Genomic DNA, 26,350 nt, shown 5'->3' on the forward strand with positions numbered 1-26,350 from the left:
GCGAACCTGTCATCAGGCGAACTTAAACCTCAGGCGAACCTGTCATCAGGCGAACTTAGCTTGCAGGCGAAGTTCATCAGGCGAACTTAGCTTGCAGGCGAAGTTCATCGCCTGAAGGCGAAGTTGCCCAGATGAAGGCGAAGTTGCCCAGATGTTCGCTGTTTCGGTTTCTGATCAACATTTCGGGCGATTTTAACACCCTTGTTAAGGTTCAATACCACCCACTACACTTCCCGACCATTTTCGGTCGTTTATACACTAAAAGCTCGGATCTTTAAACTTCCAAGATCAAGAATCATACCTTTTGAGCTTTTTTGGATCTCGTTTATCTTGGTATCACCACTAATCTTTCTCTCTTACCCGGACCTCGCTCGATCCTTCCTTCTTTCTCGGCCCGGCCGGCGGCGGTTTTGGGTGTGCTTGGTGTGTGTGTATGTGTGTGTTTAGGAGAGTGGGGGAAAATGAAGATATTTTGGGATTTTGGGGGTATTTATATCCCTGAAATCCCATTCTCATTTAACCCATCTCAACTAATCCAAGTCCAAGACCCGCTCCTTCCCCGACATTAATCAATTACGCGAAATCACTAAACATAACTTCCTTTATTCATCATTAAAATTTTAGGATGTTACAAGTCTTCCCCCCTTAAAGAGGTTTCGTCCCCGAAACCTAACTATTACATAAACAAACTAGGGTAAAACTTGCGCATCTCATCCTCGGCTTCCCAAGTAGCATCTGATCCCTTGCGGTGTTTCCATATTACTTTTACCAAAGGTATAATCTTGTGACGAAGCTGCTTCTCCTTGCGATCAACGATCTCTATCGGTTGCTCGATGTAGTTCAATTGTTCATCAACCTCAATGTCCATTAATGGCACGTGAGACGTGTCATCAGCTAGACACTTCCTCAGATGAGAAACATGGAAGGTTGAATGAATTCCTTCTAACTCATCGGGTAAATCCAGTTTATAAGCTACTTCACCCACACGACCTACAATCTTGAACGGTCCAATGTACCTCGGACTCAACTTTCCTCTTTTCCTAAAACGGATAATTCCTTTCCAAGGCGAGACCTTGAGCATCACATAGTCACCCAAGTTAAACTCAATTGGTCGTCGCCGCTTATCTGCATAAGACTTTTGTCTGTCTTGCGCGGCTTTCAATCTTGCTTTGATCTGATCGAGCTTTGAAGACGTTTCTTGAACCACTTCTAGGCTTCCCATTTCTTTCTGACCAATCTCACCCCAACACACCGGGGTTCTACATCGTCTACCGTAAAGCATCTCAAACGGTGGCATACCAATACTCGAATGGTAACTGTTGTTATAGGAGAACTCTGCCAGGTGCAGATGATCATCCCAACTTCCACCAAAATCTAAAACACAAGCACGTAGCATATCCTCAAGGGTTTGGATCGTCCTTTCAGACTGTCCATCGGTCTGAGGATGATACGCCGTACCGATGTTCAACCTCGTCCCCATAGCTTCATGGAATTTCTTCCAGAACCTCGAAGTAAACCGTGTATCTCTATCAGACACGATCGACAACGGTATTCCATGCTTGGTTACAACTTCTTTGATGAACAAGCTTGCTAACGTTTCTGACGAGATGGCCTCTCGTATGGGCAGAAAGTGAGCACTCTTGGTCAAACGATCCACAATCACCCAGATGGTATCATGTTGCTTAGCTGTACGAGGTAGCTTAGTTATGAAATCCATGGTGATGTGTTCCCATTTCCACTCAGGTATCTCTAGCGGTTGCATCTTCCCATAAGGCTTTTGGTGCTCGGCTTTGACTTGTAAGCAAGTTAAGCACTTGCTAACATAATCCACTACATCATTCTTCATTCCTGGCCACCAGTAATCTCTCTTCAAGTCTTGGTACATCTTTGTAGCTCCAGGATGGATTGAGTACCTTGACTTATGAGCTTCATCTAAGATTCGACTTCTAAGATCACCATGGCGTGGGATCCACATACGGTCGAACCTAGTTTTAACTCCATGAGTGTTTTCCATCAACTCGTCCTGCTGGCCATAAATCCTTTCTTTCTTTACTAACCCTTCGTCTACTAACACTTCTGACTGCACTTTGATGATTTCTTTAAAAAGACTTGAGTTCATTATCAACTTGTATGACTTCACTGTTGCAAGGACTTCCTCATTCTTACGACTTAGCGCATCAGCGACCACGTTAGCTTTACCGGGGTAATACTTAATCTCACAGTCGTAATCCTTTATCAATTCTAACCATCTTCTCTGCCTCATGTTCAATTCCTTCTGCTCGAAGAAGTACTTTAAACTCTTATGATCTGTATAGATAGTGCACTTAGTACCGTACAGATAATGCCTCCATATCTTAAGAGCATGCACTACAGCTGCTAACTCCAAATCGTGCGTCGGATAAGTACTTTCATGGACCTTCAACTGTCTAGACGCGTAAGCTATCACCTTCCCTCGTTGCATCAACACGCAACCTAATCCTTGATGCGAAGCATCAGCACAAACAACGAAATCCTCGTCACCATCGGGTAGAGTAAGGATTGGAGCTTGCGTGAGTCTCTTCTTCAATTCTTCAAAGGCTTCTTCCTGAAACTTTCCCCAACTGAATACTATCGACTTTCGGGTCATATCGGTCAGCGGTGCGGCTATCTTGGAGAAACCTTCGATGAATCTTCTATAGTAGCCAGCTAACCCTAGGAAGCTTCGTATATCAGTCGGATTCTGCGGAGTCTTCCAATTCGTTATCGCTTCAATCTTAGCTGGGTCCACGGTAATCCCCTCCGGATTAACCACATGACCTAAAAATTGCACTTCTCTTAACCAGAACGCGCACTTCGAAAACTTGGCGTACAACCTTTCTTTCTTCAGAACTTCCAATACCTCTCTCAGATGCTCGGCATGGTCAGACTCACTCTTTGAATAAATCAATATATCGTCAATGAAGACGATAACCGACTTATCCAACATCGGCCGACACACCCTATTCATCATGTCCATAAATGCTGCAGGAGCATTTGTTAGACCGAATGACATTACGAGGAACTCGTAGTGTCCATACCGCGTTCGGAACGCTGTTTTAGGGATGTCTACCTCTTTCACCTTCAGCTGATGGTAGCCTGATCTGAGATCTATTCGTGAGAACCAACTTGAACCTTGCAGTTGGTCAAACAGATCATCAATCCGTGGCAAAGGATATCTATTCTTTACCGTAAGCTTATTCAATTCACGATAATCTATGCACATTCTCATACTTCCATCCTTCTTTTTCACGAACAAAACTGGTGCGCCCCACGGGGAAACACTCGGTCTTATGAAACCCTTTTCGAGGAGTTCTTGCAGTTGTGACATCAATTCTTTCATCTCGGACGGTGCTAGACGGTAAGGCGCTTTCGCGACAGGTTGGGCTCCTGGTATTAAATCTATCTGAAATTCTATCTCTCGCTCTGGTGGCAACTCCGGAAGATCCTCAGGGAATACTTCTGGGTAGTCGCGCACAATAGGAACATCTTTCATTTCTTTCGTCTCGGCCGTAGCGTTGACGACATACGCCAGGTAGGCACAACACCCTCGCCTTAGCAAACCCTCGGCTTTCATCATCGAAATGACATTAAGCCCAGAACTTTCCTTATCACCATAGACCGTTACCGCGCTACCATCCAATGACTTTAACTTTATAATCCTACTCTTACATACTATCTGAGCCTCAAACTCAGACAACCAATCCATTCCCAAAACCACATCGAACCCTCCCAAGGTCATAACGTACAATGTAACAGGGAACTCATGTCCCTCCAATTCTATCCTACAGTCCTTAACCATTTTCATTATTTTAACCGAAGTGTCACTAGCGGTTTCTACTATAAGGGTCTCAGACACTCGGCGACATTTCATTTTAGCTAGTTTACTAAATGGTGTGGCTACGAAACTTTTGTTTGCGCCCGAATCAAATAATACAGTAGCGGAAACACCGTTCACTAGAAACGTACCTGTGACAACATCCGGAATCTGCTTGGCTTGTTCTTGGGTCAGCATGTAGGCTCTAGTTCTTGGCCCAGCTTGATCGGCATCCTTCCTTCTACTACCTCCAGCTTCACTCTCGGTACACTCCCTAGCAAAATGACCCATCTTACCACACTTGTAGCATGCAGGCTTAGAACTGCACTCATGAGCATAATGACCTGCCTTCCCACACTTGTAGCAAACATTCGACCCAAGTCTACATCCTCCGGCATGTATCTTTCCACACTTATGACATGTATCCGAACCCTTTCCCCACCTACACTCACCACTGTGCGCCTTGCCACAAGTCTTGCACGACCTGTTCTCCCAAACTCTCGGCTGTTTGTTCTTAGGGTTCCACATCTGGGTACCGGGTCTTTTAGCAGGAGCGACCCATTTCTTCTCTTTCTTCTCATCTCCCACCACCACATCATCCGCAACCAAGTCTGCATAAACCATTTCTGCGAGTTCGACAGCAGAATCGAAAGTAGTAGGTTTACTTGTTCTGACTAACATGCGAACTCTCTGTGGTAATCCCCTCACATAACACTTGATCCTTTTAGCCTCAGTGTCGACCATATCGGGCACCAACCTAGACATTCGATTGAACTCGGTGGTGTACTCACGATGTGTCATTGTCCCAGCTTTCAAGTTTAAGAATTTCATCTCCGCCCTTTCAACCTCGGCGTCAGCACAGAACTTTATCATCACTAACTCCTTCAGATCATCCCACTTCATCTCTTTGATCTCTTCACTGGTCTTCCTCTGCTCCACACTCTCCCACCAATACATAGCCTCATCTACAAAAGACTGAGTAGCATAACCCACAGCTTGGTCGGGACGGCATTCGCTAATGCGGATAACCTTGTCCATAGCGGTTATCCATTGGAGAGTAGCGATTGCGTCTCCCAACCCGGTCAGCTTTGGCGGGTCACAACCTTTGAAGGACTTATAGTTGCAACCGCCTCGGCCCCTCTTCCTATCATCATCTTTCACAGACCTATCCCCACTCGAGGCCTCTCTTTCACCTTCCCCATTCTTTCTACCATCACCACCCGCCCCTTCAGCAGTTCGCTCACGGCTTCCAGCAGATCCTTCGGGATTCAGGTTCTTCACAGCAGCAACTACAGCCTGAACGATGGCTGCTTGAACTGCGGGGCTAAGTTGAACTTCTTCGTTGTTGTTCTGGTCTCCTCCAGCTGCGCTTCCTTCAACTTCGGTGTGGGAAGCTTCTTCTACCGAAGGTTGCCAGACAAGACGAGGCCTGCCACGACGTCCAGTGCGACCCCCAGTTTCAACAAATTCTCCAGCTCCAGCCATCAGTATTCTAAAGGGGAAAACACAAACATCATCACGCAAGGAACTATTTAGTACAAGGATAGTAAGGCTAACAGGTAATAACAGTGGCCAGTTGTGATTAGCTGATCACGTTACTTTCCGTGTCCTATACACTTCCCTTTATGAGTCTATTTGTGCGGGTTATACTTAAGCAGTTTGTCAAATTAAACAATCAATTATTCATATCCCTGCCGCTCACATATCTTTCCTTTCTCATTAACATATATCATTTAATCATACACCTTACCTTTACTGATCTTGCTTGAGCAACACATGGCATTCTTGAACTGGCATCTTCTTTCATTTCTTACTTATATCCCATACTCTGTTCGAGTCTAAGCATGTAGGATGCTTAAATCTCTCGAACTTTGCTCTGATACCAACTTGTAAGGCCCCGTTACCGGTAACCCTACTTTCGTGTTGGATTTACTCATAAACACAGTTCTAAATATCAGAGTTAATTAAAACATTTACGCGGAATATAAAACTTTCATAAAACATTACAATATTTCATAACTTGTCTCGAAACATCCTTTGTCTTTCACATTAAAACATTAAAATTAAAACATCATAAGTCTTCAGATGCCAGACTCTTGTTCAGTGCCATGTGTCTCCTCAAGCGAGCTGCCTCATCCTACTCACCTGCGTGCATACTAAAAGTCAGCTACGCTGAGTGAGTTCTAGATAATCACATAATCATGCCATTCACATAACATTATATTCTTTCATTCATACTTTCTTACTTTCATACTTTCTTACTTTCATACTTTCTTACTTTCTTTTGTGTTAACTTACTTTCATATCTTATGTTATAAAGAGCATTACGCCCTACATTCCTCGAGTATTATTAGGGCTCGGTACCCTCTTTCCTCGAGTATTATTAGGGCTCGGTACCCTCTTTCCTCGAGTATTATTAGGGCTCGGTACCCTCTTTCCTCGAGTATTATTAGGGCTCGGTACCCTCCTTCCTCGAGTATTATTAGGGCTCGGTACCCTCTTTCCTCGAATATTAGTAGGGTTCGGTTCCCTAGTTCTCGAATATTAGTAGGGTTCGATTCCCTCTTAGTTACCATACAACCATACATCATACCTCGAGTATTATTAGGGCTCGGTACCCTTTCCGTAACCATACAACCATACATTATCATTTCTTTCTTTTATTATCTTTATCACGTTCATACACATAAACATACATATCATACTTACCTTACACATAGCGTTACAACCTGACAGTACGTGCAATATCCGAAGATCGTTCACGTACCATCAAGCAATCATTCATACATATCATATCATTCACATAAGGCATACACTTATCTCTTAGGATAAGCGTATTAACAAACATATTGAGTATGCACACAGCCCCGAAAACATAACACATAAATGGGGCTAGAACTCACCTGAACACGGTTACGTTCACCGTTAATCGTAATCCCTTTCTTCAGTTGTGCACGGCTGACTGTATAACAAGTATACGTATCAATTAACTATCACTTCTCATAATGTATCTCTATCTTTATGTGACCCACAACGAACGGGGGTCCGGGGGCAGCGCCCCTGGCAGCGGGGTCTAGGGGCGGCAGCCCCTAGCAGGGTCCAAGGGGCAGAGCCCCTGGCTGGGGTCGAGCTGCCAGGTCAGCTTGGAAAAATTTTATTTCCATTAACTGTCTTAACACATTTTTCATTAGATTTTAAATTTATTTTCAAAACGAACTTGGCTTTAGGCGAAGTTAAACCTCAGGCGAACTTAGCTTTAGGCGAAGTTAAACCTCAGGCGAACTTAGCTTTAGGCGAAGTTAAACCTCAGGCGAACTTATCATCAGGCGAACTTAAACCTCAGGCGAACCTGTCATCAGGCGAACTTAAACCTCAGGCGAACCTGTCATCAGGCGAACTTAGCTTGCAGGCGAAGTTCATCAGGCGAACTTAGCTTGCAGGCGAAGTTCATCGCTTGAAGGCGAAGTTGCCTAGATGAAGGCGAAGTTGCCCAGATGTCCGCTGTTTCGGTTTCTGATCAACATTTCGGGCGATTTTAACACCCTTGTTAAGGTTCAATACCACCCACTACACTTCCCGACCATTTTCGGTCGTTTATACACTAAAAGCTCGGATCTTTAAACTTCCAAGATCAAGAATCATACCTTTTGAGCTTGTTTGGATCTCGTTTATCTTGGTATCACCACTAATCTTTCTCTCTTACCCGGACCTCGCTCGATCCTTCCTTCTTTCTCGGCCCGGCCGGCGGCGGTTTTGGGTGTGCTTGGTGTGTGTGTATGTGTGTGTTTAGGAGAGTGGGGGAAAATGAAGATATTTTGGGATTTTGGGGGTATTTATATCCCTGAAATCCCATTCTCATTTAACCCATCTCAACTAATCCAAGTCCAAGACCCGCTCCTTCCCCGACATTAATCAATTACGCGAAATCACTAAACATAACTTCCTTTATTCATCATTAAAATTTTAGGATGTTACAAAAAGTAAGCATCCTTATCATCTTAGTCCAACAACAAAATTCATAATCCAAATCTAAACAAATCCATCATCTTCATAATAATATTTATATAAAAATATATATATATATATATAGCATGTTCATCACTAAATCCTAGGGGTGTTCACGGTCCGGTTTTGATGGTTTTTGTGTCAAACCGTAAGCCAAACCGTTAGTACGGTTTTTGCTAATCAAAAACCGAAGCCAAACCGTTGAAAATAAAAACCGAACCGAACCGTTACTAACGGTTTGGCTCCGGCCGGTTTCACGGTTTAGGCTTTAATATGAAATTGTCAAAAACTTAAACTCTAATTCACAAGTTCAAATTTCAAGCTGTCCAAAAATAGAATAACCAAAATGCAAGTTCCTCATACCTAATCATATTGTCCAGAATTTAAGCCTAAAACATGTGGTCAAAATACACAAAATCTTAATAAAAGTTGACGGGATACGGGACTTTTAGTAAAGTTGGGCTAAATTACACACTAGCATTTTATAGTGGGCTAAGACAAGAAGCCCGATTTTTAAAGCATATGATATATTATAAATAATTATATAAATCTAATATAAATTAATAAAATTTATATATAAATAAATCCTACGGTCCGGTCCGGTTTTTTACGGCCGGTTTTCAATAAAAACCGCAAGCCAAACCGTTCATTACGGTTTAAAAATTTTGAAGCTGACCGACCGAATGTCAAAAAAAAAACCAACCGCAAAGCCAAACCGATGACCGGCTTGGGCGTTTCACGGTTTTAAACCGATCGCTGAACACCCCTACTAAATCCCACAATCAAACAAATTCATCAAATCCACAATGAGTGAAGAATGAGACGTCAAAGAAATTAATATGTCTAAAACAAAGATGTTATCCCACTAAGAGGAATGGAGCTATAGAAAATGTATATAAAAACACCGCTCAACTTAATTAATTTTAAAACAATAATATTATAATTATCATTTTTTTAACATTTTCAAATTAAATTTGAACATCCAATATACATACATATAAATCTTAAAACACGCATACACATATTATTGTTATAAGATAGTCACAACATACAAATAAAACGCATATAAAAAACGTAACATCGTTTATTATAAACAATGGCGGATGAAAGTATTGGTGAGTGGGGGTTAGTCACCCACTCAATTTTTGTGTGGACCGTATATGTATTACAAATTTTAGTGTTAATTTTGGTTAAAGAAATTTGAAGCACCCTTGAGTCTTTTTATTCGGCCCCTTACTCTTTCTCCGAAGTCTTAGCCCATCCCAATAAAATGAGCAAGCCCACTCCTACATTTCATATTTGCTAATAGGTATTGATACAATTAAAAGAAACCCCTAAAATAATAAGATCCTAATTCTTAAACGAAGAACACGGCATACGGTTCAAGCTTTTCAAGCGACCATCCAAGTTCCAATCAAATCAGGTTCATATATACATTTTTATAGAAACGAAAAAAAGGAAACCAGATCGTATGTATTGTCTTAACTCGCAATCCTTCTTGATTTCTATATCTTATATATTAATATAATATACCATTGGCTTATTGATGCTTTATTTCTTTGTTTTTGGTAATGTTTCATATGCAACCGTTAATTGTTAAAACTTAGAAGTTTTAATTCATATTGTTAATTTTAATTTTTTTTGTTGCTCATTTGCTTGAATATTATGAAAATGAAGTTATTTTATAGTTTACACTGAATATTGTTTGGTTTTTGACCTTTTATTGCTTGATTTTTTTATGAGTGCTATGGAAATTTTTTTAAACCAATATCTGGACCTAGTTTAGTTTATCTAGATAATCTTACTTGGGATACCGATATGTAAAAAAAGAATTTTGGATTATTACACAGATCAAAGAGATGAGTTACGGAGAAAGTATCGTATTAATGAAATACTTAGAGGACAATTGCCATATATATTTTATTTTGTTATATTTTCCCCCACTGACTTAAATGTCCGGGTCCACCACTGATTATAAATGTATTTTTTCTAGTTAAATTCAAAGCGTTGCATGGACAAACATAATGCACAAATAAAGTTGATGGCAATCTTATGCTCTTACTTAATCCAACACGGCGAAAGATTTTTACGGTATCAATATATCTTCGTCCTAATAATTAACGCCTTGAGTCTTCAAAAAAAATGTCCGGAGTTTTCCAAACTTTGACCTATTAGCCGACACTAATTTCAACTTAAGAATTGCATGAGAACAGCCCCAACTTTCAACTTATTTTCTTTCACTAAGTTTTTTTTTTCCTAACGATGTCTAACTTAGTTCTGATAATGTTGATGATAGTGGGTCCCACCACGCCAAAATAATCTAACCAAAAATAGATGGTGGGGCCCACTATTATCCACCTCATCAAACCTAATTAAGTTCGACTTCCTTAGAAAAAAAACTTGATAAAAGAAAATATATTGAAAGTTAGGACTATACATTTCTTTAATCAGGATTAACACCAGCCAATAGCTCGAAGTTTGAATGATTAAAATTCAGTTTTTCGATTTAAAAAACTAAAACATCTAACCACTAATTGAGAATTTGTTAGTGAATGGGGGTGTTAAAGAATTATTCATGAATATAGGGGGGGTGCAAATGTAACTAGTCATTTCATAAATAAACACCCTTTTGGCAAATTTACCCTTTCTTGCTTATTACCACTTCAAGCAGTGGTTTCAAGGGTTTCCAAAATTGGGTGACATTTGACACCAACAAAACCATCACAGTCTTCTTCTAATTATAGTCATCGATTGCATTCGTACCCAATTGAATCGATTCAAAATCAAGACTTTTTAATGGGTTTTCATGTAAATCAAGAAATGATCAGGGGTTTTGTGCAGATTACTGAACCTGCAATGAAATTAAAGAGAAAGATGAAGTTGTTTTGATTACTATTGGGCAGAATTTTGTGGGTTTTGTTTTATTTTAGTATATATTTATTTGGTGTTTAAGTATGGCTGCTGACAATGGTTTTTCACCATCTTGTGTGATTGTAGAAGACGATTTTTATAATAATATTTCTTCTGGAGAAGAAGAAAGATCAAAGAATTCAGACCCGGAGGTTGAGAAACCGCCAAGACATTTGTCGGTTGTTCGCCGTAGCATGTGCGCGCTGCCTCCTGCAAATCTGGTATATAAATGATTTCAGTAGGCGTGTAAACGAACCAAAACTGTCAATTTAATAAATTGAACGAACATGATCACATGTCTTGTTCATTCATTTTGTGAACGTTTGTTTATGTTTGTTCGTTTAAATTCATTTATGTTCTTTCATTTACTTTCCTTAGTTTACATTTGTTCAAGTTTGCTCATTTACGTTCGTTAGCTTACGTTTGATTTGATTACGGTCTGTGATATATTCATTTAAATTTTGTAAGCCCATTACTATTTAGTCTAGTTTTAATAACTTTTTAGGCCCAACACATGATTGTTGTTCACATTTACTTTTAATTGGTTTTAGCTTAGTTATGTTGTTCGCTTACATTCATGAACAGTATGTTTATATTGTTAACGAACGAACATAAATAAACACAGTTGTACAGTTTAATGTAAGCCAACGTATAGTGCATACTCCGTTCGTGTTTGTTTGCTTCTTATAAAGTTGCAGGCCTAGATTTTAGTTTTGAAACTTGATTGAAACATGTAATTATGCTTGTTTGCTATCATTTATTGACTTTTCGTAAGTAAATGTTAGGACTTTGACCTTGGGATTATTGAGGAATCTGAATATATTCCGTTGATGATTCGATCAGGAAGTTGTGCCGAAAAAGGGCCAAAGTAATGCATGGAAGATGAACATTTATGTGTAGACAACCTTCTAGAACATTTAGACACGGTAGAAGGTTTACCTCCACTCGGAGCATTCTATGGAGTATGTATATAAAAATAAATCTAATGGTTCTGATTTTTAATTATTTTGGTATATATATATATATCTTAAAAAATTAACGGCTGTGATATGACGTGAACAGGTTTTTGATGGGCATGGCGGAACGGATGCTGCAATGTATGTTAGAAAGAACATATTGAAGTTCATAACCGAGGAACCGCAGTTCCCGGGGTGCTTGAAGAAGGCGATAAGAAATGCATACGTAAAAGCCGATCAAGCGTTCGCAGAAAATAGTAATGTTGATATATCTTCAGGGACCACTGCATTGACCAGTCTTGTATTTGGAAGGTAGGTGAGCCTCTTCTTGTTTTCATACATGCCCGGTCAAGGATTTAGTTACAATCTAGTTTTTCTTTGAATATAACAGAAACTTTATGCATTGAGAATTCATTTTGGGTGACTTTCCACTCGTTCATATTAGGGGTTGGTTTTATGCTCAAACCGAACCAAAAACCAAAATTTCGGATTTTTGAGTTTTTGAACACCCTTCGTTTCGATTTTCCCGATTTGGGTTTCGTTCGGTTTTGCCATTTGGGCTTGAAAAAAAATTGGCAAAGCAATAGAATTATCAAACGACCACAAACCGAACAGTATATCAGAAAAGCATAGAATCGAACAGCTCGGCGGTGTAATTTATGATGGTTACTTAAACGGTCAATTATCAGTGTCCTGAACTCTCGGTGATTGGCACATGAAAGGCCCAAAAGGGTCTGCTTGCCCGTTAAGTGCGGACCCAGAGTTGCAAGAAATATTATTGATGGAAGATGATGAGTTTCTAATAATGGGATGTGATGGGTTGTGGGATGTTATGAGCAGTCAGTGTGCCGTGACGATAGCCCGAAAAGAGTTGATGATTCATAATGACCCAGAAAGATGCTCGAGAGAGCTCGTTCGTGAAGCACTTAAACGGAATACGTGTGACAATTTTACGGTGATTGTGGTATGTTTTTCACCAGATCCACCACCTTGGATTGAGATTCAATCTCATATGGGACATAGGAGTGTTTGTTTAGAAGGGTTAAACTTTGTTAAGGGTGCTTTAGATGGTAATTTGTGAAACTTTGTGTTTATAATGTGTGTAGTTGTTTTGGGGAAATATGATGGAAATTATTGCATTTTTTTGTACTCGTTTTGGGAAAATATGCGGTATCAAATAGAGGAATCAATCGTGTCTGGTTGACGGATTGAAATGTTTAACTTGAACACAACTCCTTAACTTGTTTGTGTTAAAAAATCTACCATAACCCAAATATACCTAAAATAGAGTAACTTTAACGTAAAGTATTTACATTTTATCTAAACGTTTCAACTTTTAAACGGCTGCCATTAACAAAACATGCATGGGTTGTTTCACTATTTGGAAAAGTAAAAATTAAAAGATCAAAAATATTGAGCAAACTTTTCGAATCACCAAACTAGTTTGCAAACCTCTTTCATGCCAACATTTCTATGGACTTTTTTTTCCTTTTTCTTTCACACCAGTTAGTTTTAATTATAATATAGATTTTTTTAATAATTTTTAATAACTAAGTTAAAAAAAAATCTAAAATGACAGTCATGTCCAAGTTTTTTTTTCAAACACACCGGTATAAACTTTATTAAAACAGAGTTTGTACAAAAAATATATTTTTAATATAAAATAAATATTAATCATTACCGATTTATATTATCCGACACTAATCAACTTTCTATTGTTTCATAAGATTTTTTTTTGGATAAAACTTATTGTCTAAAAAATCTGACATTAACCGATTTAATATATATTTTATAAAAAATAGTAAAGATTGGGTCTCTAATGAGTGAAAAGTTTGGGTTTGATTAGGGTGGGTAGGTGAAAGAGATAGATATTAGTTTTACAATAAAGAAATGTGAGGTTTGCTTGTGAATGGGGATAGTCAAGCTGTAATAAATGAGCCAGGCCAACTAACTGGCCAAGCCCCAACCATGTGCTACTCTAAATCAACTCGCTAAAAGCTCGAATCGAGTGGAGTTGTTTAATAAATGAGCTCGAGCCCGAGCTTCACCTATTGAGCTTGAGTTGATTCGTGAACCAATATTTATATAACTTGTATTTCTGTTTAATATATTAAACATAACTTATATAATATGTATGCAAAAAAAAAAATAACTACAAAACTATATTATGATATAACAAAAAATAAATACAATATATATAAAAAATAATTGAAAATGTATAAAATTAATTAATAAAGTATAAACAAGCCAAACTCAAGTTTGAAAAACTACTCGGGAGCCTAGCTCGAGCTCTAGAATTAGAGCTCGAAACCAAGCCAAGCTCGAGCCTAGTTCTGTTGGTGAGTTTTCGTAAGTTGACCTGTTTAATCAAACACATCAAACCAAACACAACCTGTGTGTTAAAACAAGTTATGCATGACAATCAAAAACCTAATTATCACCTGGTGTATCAACACATGTTTTTGTGGCTTGGAATGTGTCATGCACCAAATTTAGGATACTCAGCTGGAATCAATTAATTAAAATACGAAGACTACAAAAAGATGTACCCTGTTTTCGGTCTAAGTTGTTCATATATCGAACTCGTACAATGGGCTCAAAGCTTACAAAATGTGTATTGTAATTCCTAAGTGTTCTTTAGCTTCGCATCTTCGCAAGCAATTCGTACCATTTCATGATCACAAGTTCTCAAAGTTCTCCATGAACTTCATCATCTTCTTCATCGTGGCTTGACTCATGCTTATGACTGCAGACAAACGAGCCATTGTTATCATAAAAAGATTTAAAAATCATCCAAAGTGTATTTTTAGTGCATAAATCATTTTATGAAACAAAATAATCAAGTATAAACTGAACCCAATCACCAAAAGATTTAAATATACCTTGAGGATGAGTTGCAATGTTTGCTAAGGTCGTGACATAAAACTTTGCTCACATCTCCTACTTTAACTGATCCTTTCATTATCAATTCTGCCAGCTGCAGTTAAATACCACAACAGACAAGTAAGCACAAAAGAAAAAAAATAATATTATGTTCCAGGTCAAGACATGTTGAGGTGACGGGTCAAAATGAGTCTGGATAAGTTTTGAATATCGTCCGGACCATATTGACACGCAACATCTTTTGTTCAAAATTTACTTCAAAAAAGATGCTAAATTAATTCAAAATTCAATCATAAAACAAGTTGGAGAGAGCATCGACTCACGTCATCTTCGGTTTCCTCAAGTAATCTGGAACAGGTATACAAAACAAATTAAACATGTTGGTATATTTTTACAAGTAAACAACATACAAGATTGAATATGTTATGGTGAATTGATTTCATATCTCACCTTCCACAATAAGAGGATATCTCCTTTGAGTAAGCACGCAATTCTTGCTTATCTGGAAAAGGAAATGAAAACTTACACAAGAAAAGGCCTTTTTGTAAAATAAATAAAGCATTTACATAAACAATCATGTTGGTTTAGTCACTAGGGATAATAGAGCCCTGTTAAGCTAAATTATAACTGTATAAGAAAAGCTTACTGAAAGAAATTTCACCAATACATACTGCTAGTGATGTTATCCCAGTCATCCACTTTCATCCATATTCTTTTATTTGAATCTACCTGCATATATGATCACAAAGCTTCATTATTGATATCAGATATATATGTTAAAGCAGTTATTAATAAATTAATTAATATTATTAATCTATAATATATATAAACGAAACCCCTAAAATCCTACGTGTCGCGATGTGGTCGCTCTCCTCTTTTATGGAAGCCACCAGATTGCTTGATTTTTAAATAGAGGTCTCTCATTGATTTAACCCAAATTCATGGGTATGGGTCTTACCAAAACCAGATAGCTCTTAAACGGGTTATAACATCTCATTAAATTAAATTAATCTTACCAATTATTTGATATGAAAATCCTATAAAATAGGGATATACTAAAATTTAATATCCAATTTAAAAAGAAAAAAATATTATTTATAATTAATAAACAATTTTATAGTAAAAAACATTAGCGGGTCATGGGTCACCAAATCCATATAGCTTTTAAACAGGTTATAACATATCATTTATTTATGAAACCCTTTCATCATCAAACCCTAAATATATTATTAACTTTCTTAGAATAAAGAAAATTAAAATCCAAAAAATAAATATTAAAAAACGAAAAATGTAAAACAATCATTCTCTCAAGCCATCAGATTGCTTTATTTGTAAATGAAGGTTTCTCACGCATTTGACCCGAATTCACAGGTAAAGGTCTCACCAAACCCAGATAGCTCTTAAACGGGTTATAACATCTCATTATATTAAAAATTAATCTCATAAAATATTTGATATGAAAATCCTATAAAATAGGGATATACTAAAATTAATATCCTATTTTATTTAAAAAAAGATATTATTTATAATTAAGAAACAATTTTATAATAAAGAAAATAAACGGGTAATGGGTATCACCAAACCCAGATAGCTTTTAAACCGGATTATAACAAAATAATTTATTTGTGAAACCATTTTATCATCAAACTATATTAATTATTAACTTTCTTACAATAAATAAAATTAAAATCCAAATATACATATATAAATATTAAAAACGAATAATGTAAAATAACCCCCGTAATACGGGGGATAAAATCTAGTATTAAATATATGATATGTTTAAACGCACACCTTCTGAAGAGTATAGTCTTGCATCTTATCACAAAGCCCATCCAGGAGGTCAACCACTCTGAGCTCACTGACTCTGAATAACAAAAGTTAGTTACTTTAGAAAACAGATTTGGATTCATCTGATCACTGCAAAAGTTCCCGCTTTAATAAAGAGTGGTAATTATGAATATTACTTGTAATCTATCACTTTTCCTTGGCGTTGACCTTTGGAATCCAATCGGTTTCTCAAGTCCAGATGGTTTTTTGGTTTCTCCTGGAAAGTACAAACATAAAAATTAATAATAATAGAAAGTTCATCGGATTTATGTTATAAATTCTTCATAAAGTATGATGCGGGAATGAAATCATGCATTTGAAAGAAAGCAGAAAGCCATACCTTTATCATTTCGTGTTCCAGCTCCTCCTGCAAAATTTAAAACCAGTTGATCAATTCAAATTTTTATCATAAAAGCTCACTTAAGAAGGTGTGTCACTGAGAATGTGCATGTATTAAAATTCAACTTCCAGTGGATAAAAGTTAAAGTTCACATTATGGCACCTACAACAAGCTTTGTTCTTAACAAAACAAATTGTGGAACCTAATTTTAATTCTAAACAGTACATCTCTTCATCAATCTTCAACCAAAAACCTCACCAGTCAGTCAATTTAAAATTTGTATTATAGCCTTATAGGGTACATATGCTCAATTCACGCAAAATCTAGTTACAGATTGCTAGAACGAATTACAGATAGGGGTGTAAACGAGCAGAGCCGCTCACGAGCTACTCAAGATCAAATTGATAAAAGGCTCGATATGAGCCCAGCTTATCAGCCCGAGCTGATCCCAAGCCTCAATTAAAGTTTGTTTAGATATCGGGCCCGAGCTCAATCTTTGTATGGGAAGATCATTTAGGCACATCGAGCCTTAACAAGCCTAGCGTATTTTTAAGTTTCAACTCTTTTGTACTTCTATATGTACTAATTTGACACTACAAATCCAAGTAGGGCCAAGCTTTGGCTCGTTTAAGGTACCGCACACGAGCTCGAGCTGAGCTTAGGCTCATTAAGGTTTTTACCAAAACACATAAATATAATTAAAAATGTATATGAATTAATCAATAAATAGTAAATGAGCCAAGCTTGAGCCGAGCTTGACCTTGAAAATTTTGATTCCAGAGTCGAGCTCGAGCTTTAGAAAAAGAGCTCAAAACAGGCCAAGCTCAAGTGATGGTAAGTCAAGCGAGGCGAGCTTGAGCCTAGTCTAATCAGTAATTAAAGACTATTTAATAAACATTCAGATACTTCTATTTTCGTTACGAGTATTACCAAAAAGTTAAATCTACTAGTCACTTGTGTCTAAGTTTTAACATTACCTAACCTACCTCATGACATTACCAAGTATTAAGTATTTTTTACCTTAAGCTGAGCAAATAAAAGTTCATTAATAATAATTTTGCAAAACTAATTTGTTAATATTTGTGCATTTTGTGCTGTAAGGATTCATACAATTTCTCCAATCACAAAATCAATAAAATACTACCAAAAGCAATAACCAGATACGAAATAAGAACCAGATCGGACAATTTCTAAACCTAAAACGAACGAATTGTAATTGATTACTGTTTACTTACAGCTACGGCATTACAAGCTCTGCATTTATCAGGAATAGAATGAGCAAATGATAATAGACCGACGAACAGAGTCACGGCAAAGATCAACCGTCGCAACGCCACCGTCATCTTCAGTTATAATCTCCGGCCGGCGTAAACCTACACACACTCAAACACTCACTTCTTCCGTAAACTGTGATTTAAACAACTGACCGCTGACCGGAGATTTTCGTTACGTGGAAGACGAGTGTTTCCACCAATCGGAAGGAGAAACCTGGCGGAGGATGGTAGGGTCTGGACACGTCAGATTAATTGTATTGTATTGTTCATTTAACCCCCTTAAGTTTCGACTGTTGTAAAATATACCTCGTCTTTTTATGCTAGATTCATTATTAACTCACATGTTTAACATATGAGAACGATGACATTAATTTACGTAATCATGTAATCCACGGTTGAAGCAAATCTCGGTCACTTTTCTTGGTATGGAGTGGGAGAAACCAAGATCCTCTGGTTCGCGTATGTCTCGTTGGCTGTAATGGAATGGCTCAAATTCTTGTCTCTCGATTGTTAGCATGGGGTGTACACACACACACACATATATATATAGGATCAGGATCAGGATCAGGATCAGGATCAGGATCATGTGAGAACTTTTTGGGAATTGAGAACCATTTTGGACCACAAAAAAAACCTAAAAAAAACCATAAAACAAAAAAAAACACAAAAATTAAAAAAACCAAAGTTCTTATTTATCATCCCGGTTTCTTAAAAACAACGTAAAAAAAATTCTTGGTTTAACTAAATTATACATATATGTATAATATGTACATATATATACAAACATGTTTTTTTCCTATACATATATGTATAATTTAAGGTAAATGATAATGTACATATGTGTACATTACGTAACTAGAGATTGAATAAAAGTATACATATGTGTATAGATATAATAAGAATTAAAAAGAAAAAAATCGGTTTTTTTTGTTATACATATATGTATAATATGTACACACATGTTTTTTCCTATACACATATGTATAATTTAAGGTAAACGATAATATACATATGTGTATATTTTTAACTAGAAAATAAATGAAAGTCTACATATATGTATAGGCATAATACGAATTAAAAAGAAAAAAAAACATTTGGTGTTTTTTTTAATGAAACCGGAATGAAATATAAGAATTTTGGTTTTTTTACTTTTTTAAAATTCTCGTTTTATAATGTTTTAGAGGTTTTTTATAGTGGTCCAAAATGGTTTTAAAAGTTCTCAATTTGCCAATAGTTCTCTTAGGATTCTTACCATATATATATATATATAATTACACTATTACATGGCCGAGCATAAGGTGTGGCCGGCCCAACACCCCGCTAGGCCCGTTTTTTAATTATATGTATTTTTATTAAAACAGTATGTATATATTTAGTGTTTAAACTCAATTACATAACCATTAGATTGATCTAGTGGCAAATGGGTATTACTCCCAACCAAAAGGTTATGTGTTCTAGTCTCATTTGAGACATGCTTAATTCTGTTTTTATACAAAAGTTTTTTACACAACCTAAATTATAACCAAGCAAACCTATATCAAAATTAAATTATTTAGACCCAATAAAATACTACTTTTACTTAAGGTTCAAAAAAATTTTCGTCTTCGGCCCAATATTTTTTTTTTTTTTTTTTTTGCGTTCTCAGAGCCGGCCCTGTACTAGTAGAGTGCCCGCACGATGCTGCGGGGACCCGCACGATGCTGCGGGGACGATACTTTGCATCAGCATGCTCGTTTATGTTGCTTTATAAATCAAATCGTGATATAATGTATAATAGTGCATGAGTTAGTTAAGTTATTCATATAATATTTTTACAAAACTTTATTATATAATTTTTTTTACTTTTATTAAAGTTCCAAGTTAGTAGCATCAATGTGGTATATCTTTTTCATAAGTTTTTTTTGTAAACATGTGAAATAAATCAAAAGTAGCAATAAAATAATTGCATAATCCATAAACTATTATGACGTGCAATAAAGTAAGACAACAATAACAAACTTTAATCATACTTCTCGCACATCCTAATTATCTCATCTTGGTTTTTCAACCATCATTCATAATCGATGAGAATGCTATCAATAGATTGACAAGGAGGTTGATCTGTAGCTTTCGTTGATACATTAGTGGAGGTTGAGTTTATTTGTGTTAGCCTCTTGTATTGTTACATCTCTTATAGCAGGTTTCGATACTGAAAAAATAATGTTTTAGTCTCTTAAATATGTTTTTATCAAAATAGTAATGTAATAAGTATGTAGTATACATACCTGACAAAGCTTCAAATTTTATTGCTTTTCGCCCATTACAGATTCCTAATTTATTTTATATAAAAATGATTAACTTAGTATGTTGAAAAACATGAAGAAAAGACAGCTAAAATCAAACATTGTGACAATTAATTCATGATTACAAAAATATTTTCACTCCAAACTTACATCGAAATAATTGTATGAGTTTCATACGATCAATACGTAGATTTTAATTACCTTAATATAAAGACAAGACAACATATAAAGACAAGACAACATAGTTAGGAAGATTTCCACGTTTGTGAATTTTGTAGTTCCTAAGTGGATGAATTGTGTTAATAGAAGATAAGTAAAATTGAGTTCTAAAATGACAATGTTTGAATCTATCTATCTATACTATTAAATCAATAAGGATTTTGGACACTTGTCTTCATTCTATTGGCCAACTCCTATAGATTCCATATATACCATGTCTTCTTAGATTTTATTAGAATTTAAATAATTCAAAATTAAATTGTATTTCTTTTTTTGGATGGAACCATTTATGTTTGTATTTTGTTTTAAAGACAATAAATAAAGACTTAAATCTTGGTTTAATATTTTCAGCTTTTTGTACATATATTTAAGAAAGGCATTAAGTTTTCAATGGTTTTAATGTTATGCCTATAATCTCGGACATGTATTTAACAAATCACATATCTTTCGCCATTACAATTACAACTATTGATTTGAATTCAATACAATTTATGTATATTAATCATAAAGTTAAAACTTTTAAAAGAACTTCTATATTTAAAAAAGTTGACAAAAATATGATGTTCTTTACCACCCTATATAATATTGCACTAACACAACACTATTTTCACTATAAGTCCTTTTTTTATTTTGATTTTTGTTACTGTTGTAATTTATTTGATTTCATTTGATTTTTGTTAACCCCCCTTACTCTAAGTACTCATTTATTTTCTTTCATGCATCAATTATGTGCTTCTAAAGGGGGAAAAGAAGGCATATCAAGATCATGTAACCATTCTTTTAGTTTTTTGCATTTGCTACTATTAATGTATTATACATCTTAATTAGTTTTACGTTTTCAGCCATCACCTGATTGGTGTAGCAGATTCGTTTGCTAGAAAGGCATATGGACAGATAGTACAAGGTTTACCATTAGCGGCTTCTGGTTTGGCGGTTATTATGAGATTAAATTTCTTGAGGTAATTAATCATTTTGTAAGTTTAATTTCTATTATGTCTTGAATGAGATAGGAAGAATTAATGTTATAGTTCATTTTCAATGTTTCTATGTTTCACATATGTAAAAAGTGTCATGTACAATTGTCGTATTTCTTTTGCAACTTTGATCTATGCGTTGCTACTGAATGGTTGCATTCTTTAGCAGTCACAAAATAGGTAATAATCAATTTGTGTGAGCAAACTCTAGATTTAGCCGAAAAGAATTTTGCAACTAAGTCAAATATTTTGGAAAGATAATAAGAGAATAAGTTATACAAGCCAATAAGTACCAATTTTAGTTTTACAAAACACAATAACGGTAAGATGAGTTCTAGCAAAAAAAGATAAATAAGTAGACTAAAGGATTGTAGCTTTGCCACATTGGAATTATGACAATCAAAAAATTGTGTCAATTTTGACTCTGTTCAGTAAAAGTTGAGTTATGGGATAGTTTGACTTTCTTTACTGGAATTTGAACTAAACGTCAATGGATTAAACAACGACACTAGATATAATTAAAGTTTTTTATTTTATTTTATTTCATTACTTTTATTGTGTTATAACAATGCCTGTTTTCGTTTTTCTTAATTTTATATCTTTTTTTTATGCTTGCAAGCTTCAAGAGCGTATGCGGATTCTAATGACAAATCCTCATAGATGAGTTGATATATAAAAACAATTTGCCATTTTTGATGTGTTACTTATTATTTGAATATTAAAAAAATATATATATGAGTCGTATTGCTGCAATTTGTTATTAATAGTAAATGTTATCTATTTGTTTTGGACAACAATACAATCTTCAACTTATCATAGGTCCTTCAATTCTAAATAACCAAAAATATATTGGCACAATTTTAAAATATGATCTCAAATACGACACTGTTACCTTTTTTTTTTCCCTAACAGCTATATTTGAATTTGTTATCCTTTTGAAATCTAGTAATTCCTACATGTAAAATTTTAGTTATAACTATTGTGTATGTTATAAATAAATTGTTTGGTTTTTACATTGAAATATTTAGAACTCAAAAAACTAGTTTAAAAATGATTTGGTTTGGTTAACAAAAGTCAAAATCACTTTATAACCAGTTTTGGTTTGGGTTGAAACTGGTTTCTTGACCAGGTTATGATCAGTTTCGATTCGGGTTTGACCGGTTTCAGTTTGGTTAACCGGTTTTGAACTGCTTTTGTCGGAGAAAATTGCAAACTGGTTCTGAGCCTATGGTTTCAATCGGTTCCAAACCGGTTTCTACATAATCGGTTTCAAACTGAACGATTTCTACATATCGATGTTTTCATTATGGAAAGTTCACTTGATTAAATATGCAAATAAACGGTTGACAAATATTATGGATAGTTTCTTTTTAGAAATATATTATATGAAGATCCATCTTTTAAAAGTTACACAACTTAATATGCAAATCTAACATGATTATGTATTATGTAGATGGAGCTTATTTCTGTTGTACAAAATCCTTGCATAGTGGAGTAAAAACAAAAGATGCTGACCAATTTTGTTAGCATAATTCTTATGTGGTATGCCAGATGGTTAAATAAACGTTATAGGAATACAAAATCATGTGGAAGGAATTCATCTAAAAAGTAATAGATTAATGTATTCAGTTGTAAATTGTTTACATTGCTCTCCTTTTCTTAAAACCAAAGTTAGGATTGGATGAGTTGGAATAACTTTACACCCATCTAAATCATGTAAAAATATTTTTTGTATTTGATTTTTAATTCGTTTGACACTTTTAAACTAATGTTATTTGCACTATGCCAAGATTATGTTATCATATTAATTGAAATATATTAGAAATCTAATACTTAATACATAGATGAGGCATTTAAAGTCATATATATATATGTGTGTGTGTTTAGTTGACTATTTTTTTCTCCACCCGTGTAGTACACGGGTCAATAACCTATAGAGACATATATTTGAATATCGAGCTTAATTTTCTCATACTATGTTGGTTAAATTATCTCGCTCATTAATGTAATTAATCTATCTTTATAAAAAAATAATGATATGGATTTAAAAAACATTAAATTAATACACGAGTGAGTTAGAATTTATTAAGTTTGATGTTGTTTGTATTTTATATTAATGCATAGATTAATAAAATATAGAAAATACATTTATTTAAGTTATGGAATGCATAATGTTTTTATTTTGTACAAGTCAAAGTATATACTATTTAATAGGATTCCGATGTATATGGTTTATTTGAATTTTTTTAATAGCCAATTGTTGTGCATACGCTCATTGTTTATTGAGGGACATGTAAAATAACATCAACACATATTCAAAATAAATTAAGAATATAAAAACCAAAGGCGCAAAATGAATTAAAAGGAATATCTTTACATTTTGATAGTTCATCATTCGCGTAGCATTTCCCGATAGACAACATTTTAGGTGTATACTCCATCTTTTCCGACATCTTTGGCGGATGTACTAGCACCTTTGTATTTTCGCGTGATATCCCTCTAGACAACGCCACATAAAGTTACCCATGTGAAAATACAGAACCCGGTAAATAAACACCAATGTTCGGAATTGTTTGACCTTAAGCTTTATTTATTGTCATCGAAAAGCAAAGAAGAACGGGAAACTGCTTTCTTATCAATTCAAATGGGAACTTATCGTCTTCAGAAAGACTTAGAGGGATTCTTATAGAAAATACTCTTTCCCCACTATGGGGCCTGGTAGCTATTTCTGCGTCAATAGCATTACGGTGGATACCTTTGCATATCAATGTTGTGCCATTACATAGACCACGTGAAGGATCGATATTCCGTAATAATATTATTGGACATCCAATTTTCAATCGAAGTTTATGAGGTGGCAAGCCATTAACATTTAGTGCATTTAAGAACTCGGTTGGATAGAAATGGTGCTTATCGTCCTCGACTTCATCAAAACTATAATAAACATGTTCCTCTCCTTGAAAATTGTCCAACATTTGATCGTTAATCTCATCAACACTCTCATTTCTTGTGGATAATATTTCTATAGATGCTATATAATTTGAAGTATATACATTGTTTTCGATTGATGGAAAGATTGCATTGAACAATTCCTTTATAGAATTTTCTTTAGTAGCGAATAGAATTGTCATGTCATCAGGGATGCAGATAAAGTTGCCTATGATCGATTCTTTAGTTCCATCACCAACTCTTAAAAGAAAATTAGAAAACCAAGGACTATTTAATGCTCTCATATTTATGGTCAGCCGCATATTTTTAGTAACGGACCATAGAGGAGACATTCGAAGACTTGAATCTACAATCTGTGTTCGAGTGCGCGTTTAACAGCCGACAACACCTGTCTGAAATCACCTCCCATAACCATTATCTTTCCACCAAATGGGAGTCTAACGTCAATGATGTCTTGCAATGTAGGATCGACTGCCTCTACCACCTGTCATTTGGTCATCGATGCTTCATCCCATATTATTAGTTTAGCTGACCTAATTAGTTCAGCGGTCTCACTTTGATGTTTGATCTTGCACATTGAATTGTTATAAAGAGTAATGGGAATTTTGAACCTAGAGTGAGTTGTTCTTTCTCCTGGCATATCATTAGTTGCAGCACCTGATGAAGCTATTACAAGAGCAATAAGACCACGTGAACGAACTTGAGCAAGCAAGGCTTTGTACACAAATGTTTTTCCACTTCCACTTGGACCATTTATAAAGAACAAACTTGGACAATCATTATCCACATGTGCCGTGATCTCATCATACACGATTTTTTGGTCGGAATTAAGTGAATCTCTAGCAGAAAAGTGTTTAGGTTCCACAACTATCCTGTACTCCTCTTCCACCTCACGATGCATATTTTTAAATTCACAAGTTCAAATCAAACTAAAAAGTTAAAATTGTAATTTTATTTAAATTGAAAAGGGTCAATCTGCGTACAAAATACTTCTCATTTTTCCCAAACCACTTTAGTCTTCTTCTCAAACCCTTTTTCTAATTTAAAAAACGTCAACCGTCTAAACACACAAACAGTGGCACATCGAACTATCGTTCCAAACAAATCAGACGAGCAGCCGTCCGACATCTTGGCCACCACTCAATCACCGTCGATCAAACACGATAACCATGGTGAAATCTCCAATTTGATTCCTTTCTAGGTATGATTTATTTTTAATTGTCTAGATTGTTTTGATTTACTTTTTGTTGTTTATTGATGTTTTAGGGTTTGATGATTAAAAAGTTGATAGTTATCAGGGTTTGATTTCATATTTTCATCACTTAAAGTCAAATTGTTTATGTGATTAGTATTGATAAAATATTGTTAATGCGGTTAATGAATTGTTAATTGTTATTAATTGATAGGCACAAGACAAGATTTTATTTTGGTCAGTTGGTTAAGGATACTTCAGAGAAACTAAAGAAAGCCAGCGAAGTCGATCATTGTACGGAATTTAGTGTAAGTGATTTTTATTTACATATTTTTATGTTCAATTGTTTTATATTGGTGTATGAGATTAATAAAGTTAGGTTATTGTGCAGGCTAACGGAAAGATCACAGATGCAAAACTTGCAAAAAAAGTTTCAAAAAGGTTATGAAAGAACTTCAAAAGGTAGGAGTGTTTTATATGTAAACTTTCAAAAATAAAGTATATTTCTCTATTTTGTTATAGTTTTTTTCTACCAAACGTTTAAATGCAGATTAGTTAATGCTATAGGTTGACTAAATTGCGTTACCTTATTATTACACAAAGGGTTATGCACAAAAAAAAGTCATGTACAAAATTACACTTTACGTGGTGGGTTTCTTGTTTATTGTTTTTGCCGGTTTGAAGAAACTTATTCTTAATATATG

The 26,350-nt window shown here is 35.3% G+C and overlaps 2 protein-coding genes and 1 pseudogene across 3 annotated transcripts; 1 reads left to right on the forward strand and 2 right to left on the reverse strand.

Moving 5' to 3' along the window:
- The first annotated feature begins 10,791 nt into the window (after nt 1-10,791).
- Nucleotides 10,792-12,842, forward strand: LOC143543975 (putative protein phosphatase 2C 27; annotated as a pseudogene). The gene is made up of 4 exons (XR_013137174.1): nt 10,792-10,968; nt 11,533-11,709; nt 11,810-12,016; nt 12,227-12,842. The product of XR_013137174.1 is annotated as a putative protein phosphatase 2C 27 (transcript).
- Nucleotides 12,843-14,391: 1,549 nt separating this feature from the next.
- Nucleotides 14,392-24,738, reverse strand: LOC143543990 (uncharacterized). The gene is made up of 10 exons (XM_077036179.1): nt 24,202-24,738; nt 17,992-18,099; nt 16,757-16,783; nt 16,554-16,633; nt 16,381-16,453; nt 15,258-15,315; nt 15,037-15,088; nt 14,910-14,934; nt 14,586-14,680; nt 14,392-14,449 (listed from the first exon to the last, which is right to left on the reverse strand). The coding sequence occupies exons 1-10, from the start codon at nt 24,736-24,738 to the stop codon at nt 14,392-14,394; spliced, it is 1,113 nt and encodes a 370-aa protein (XP_076892294.1).
- Nucleotides 24,739-24,941: 203 nt separating this feature from the next.
- Nucleotides 24,942-25,355, reverse strand: LOC143543991 (uncharacterized). The gene has a single exon (XM_077036180.1). The coding sequence runs from the start codon at nt 25,353-25,355 to the stop codon at nt 24,942-24,944; it is 414 nt and encodes a 137-aa protein (XP_076892295.1).
- Between the last annotated feature and the right edge of the window lie 995 nt (nt 25,356-26,350).

This window comes from Bidens hawaiensis, unplaced genomic scaffold (genome assembly GCF_021521415.1).
Source record: "Bidens hawaiensis isolate Kalapana, Puna unplaced genomic scaffold, B.hawaiensis_p1.1 tig00013397_1, whole genome shotgun sequence".
In the NCBI taxonomy this organism is placed as follows: Eukaryota; Viridiplantae; Streptophyta; class Magnoliopsida; order Asterales; family Asteraceae; genus Bidens; species Bidens hawaiensis.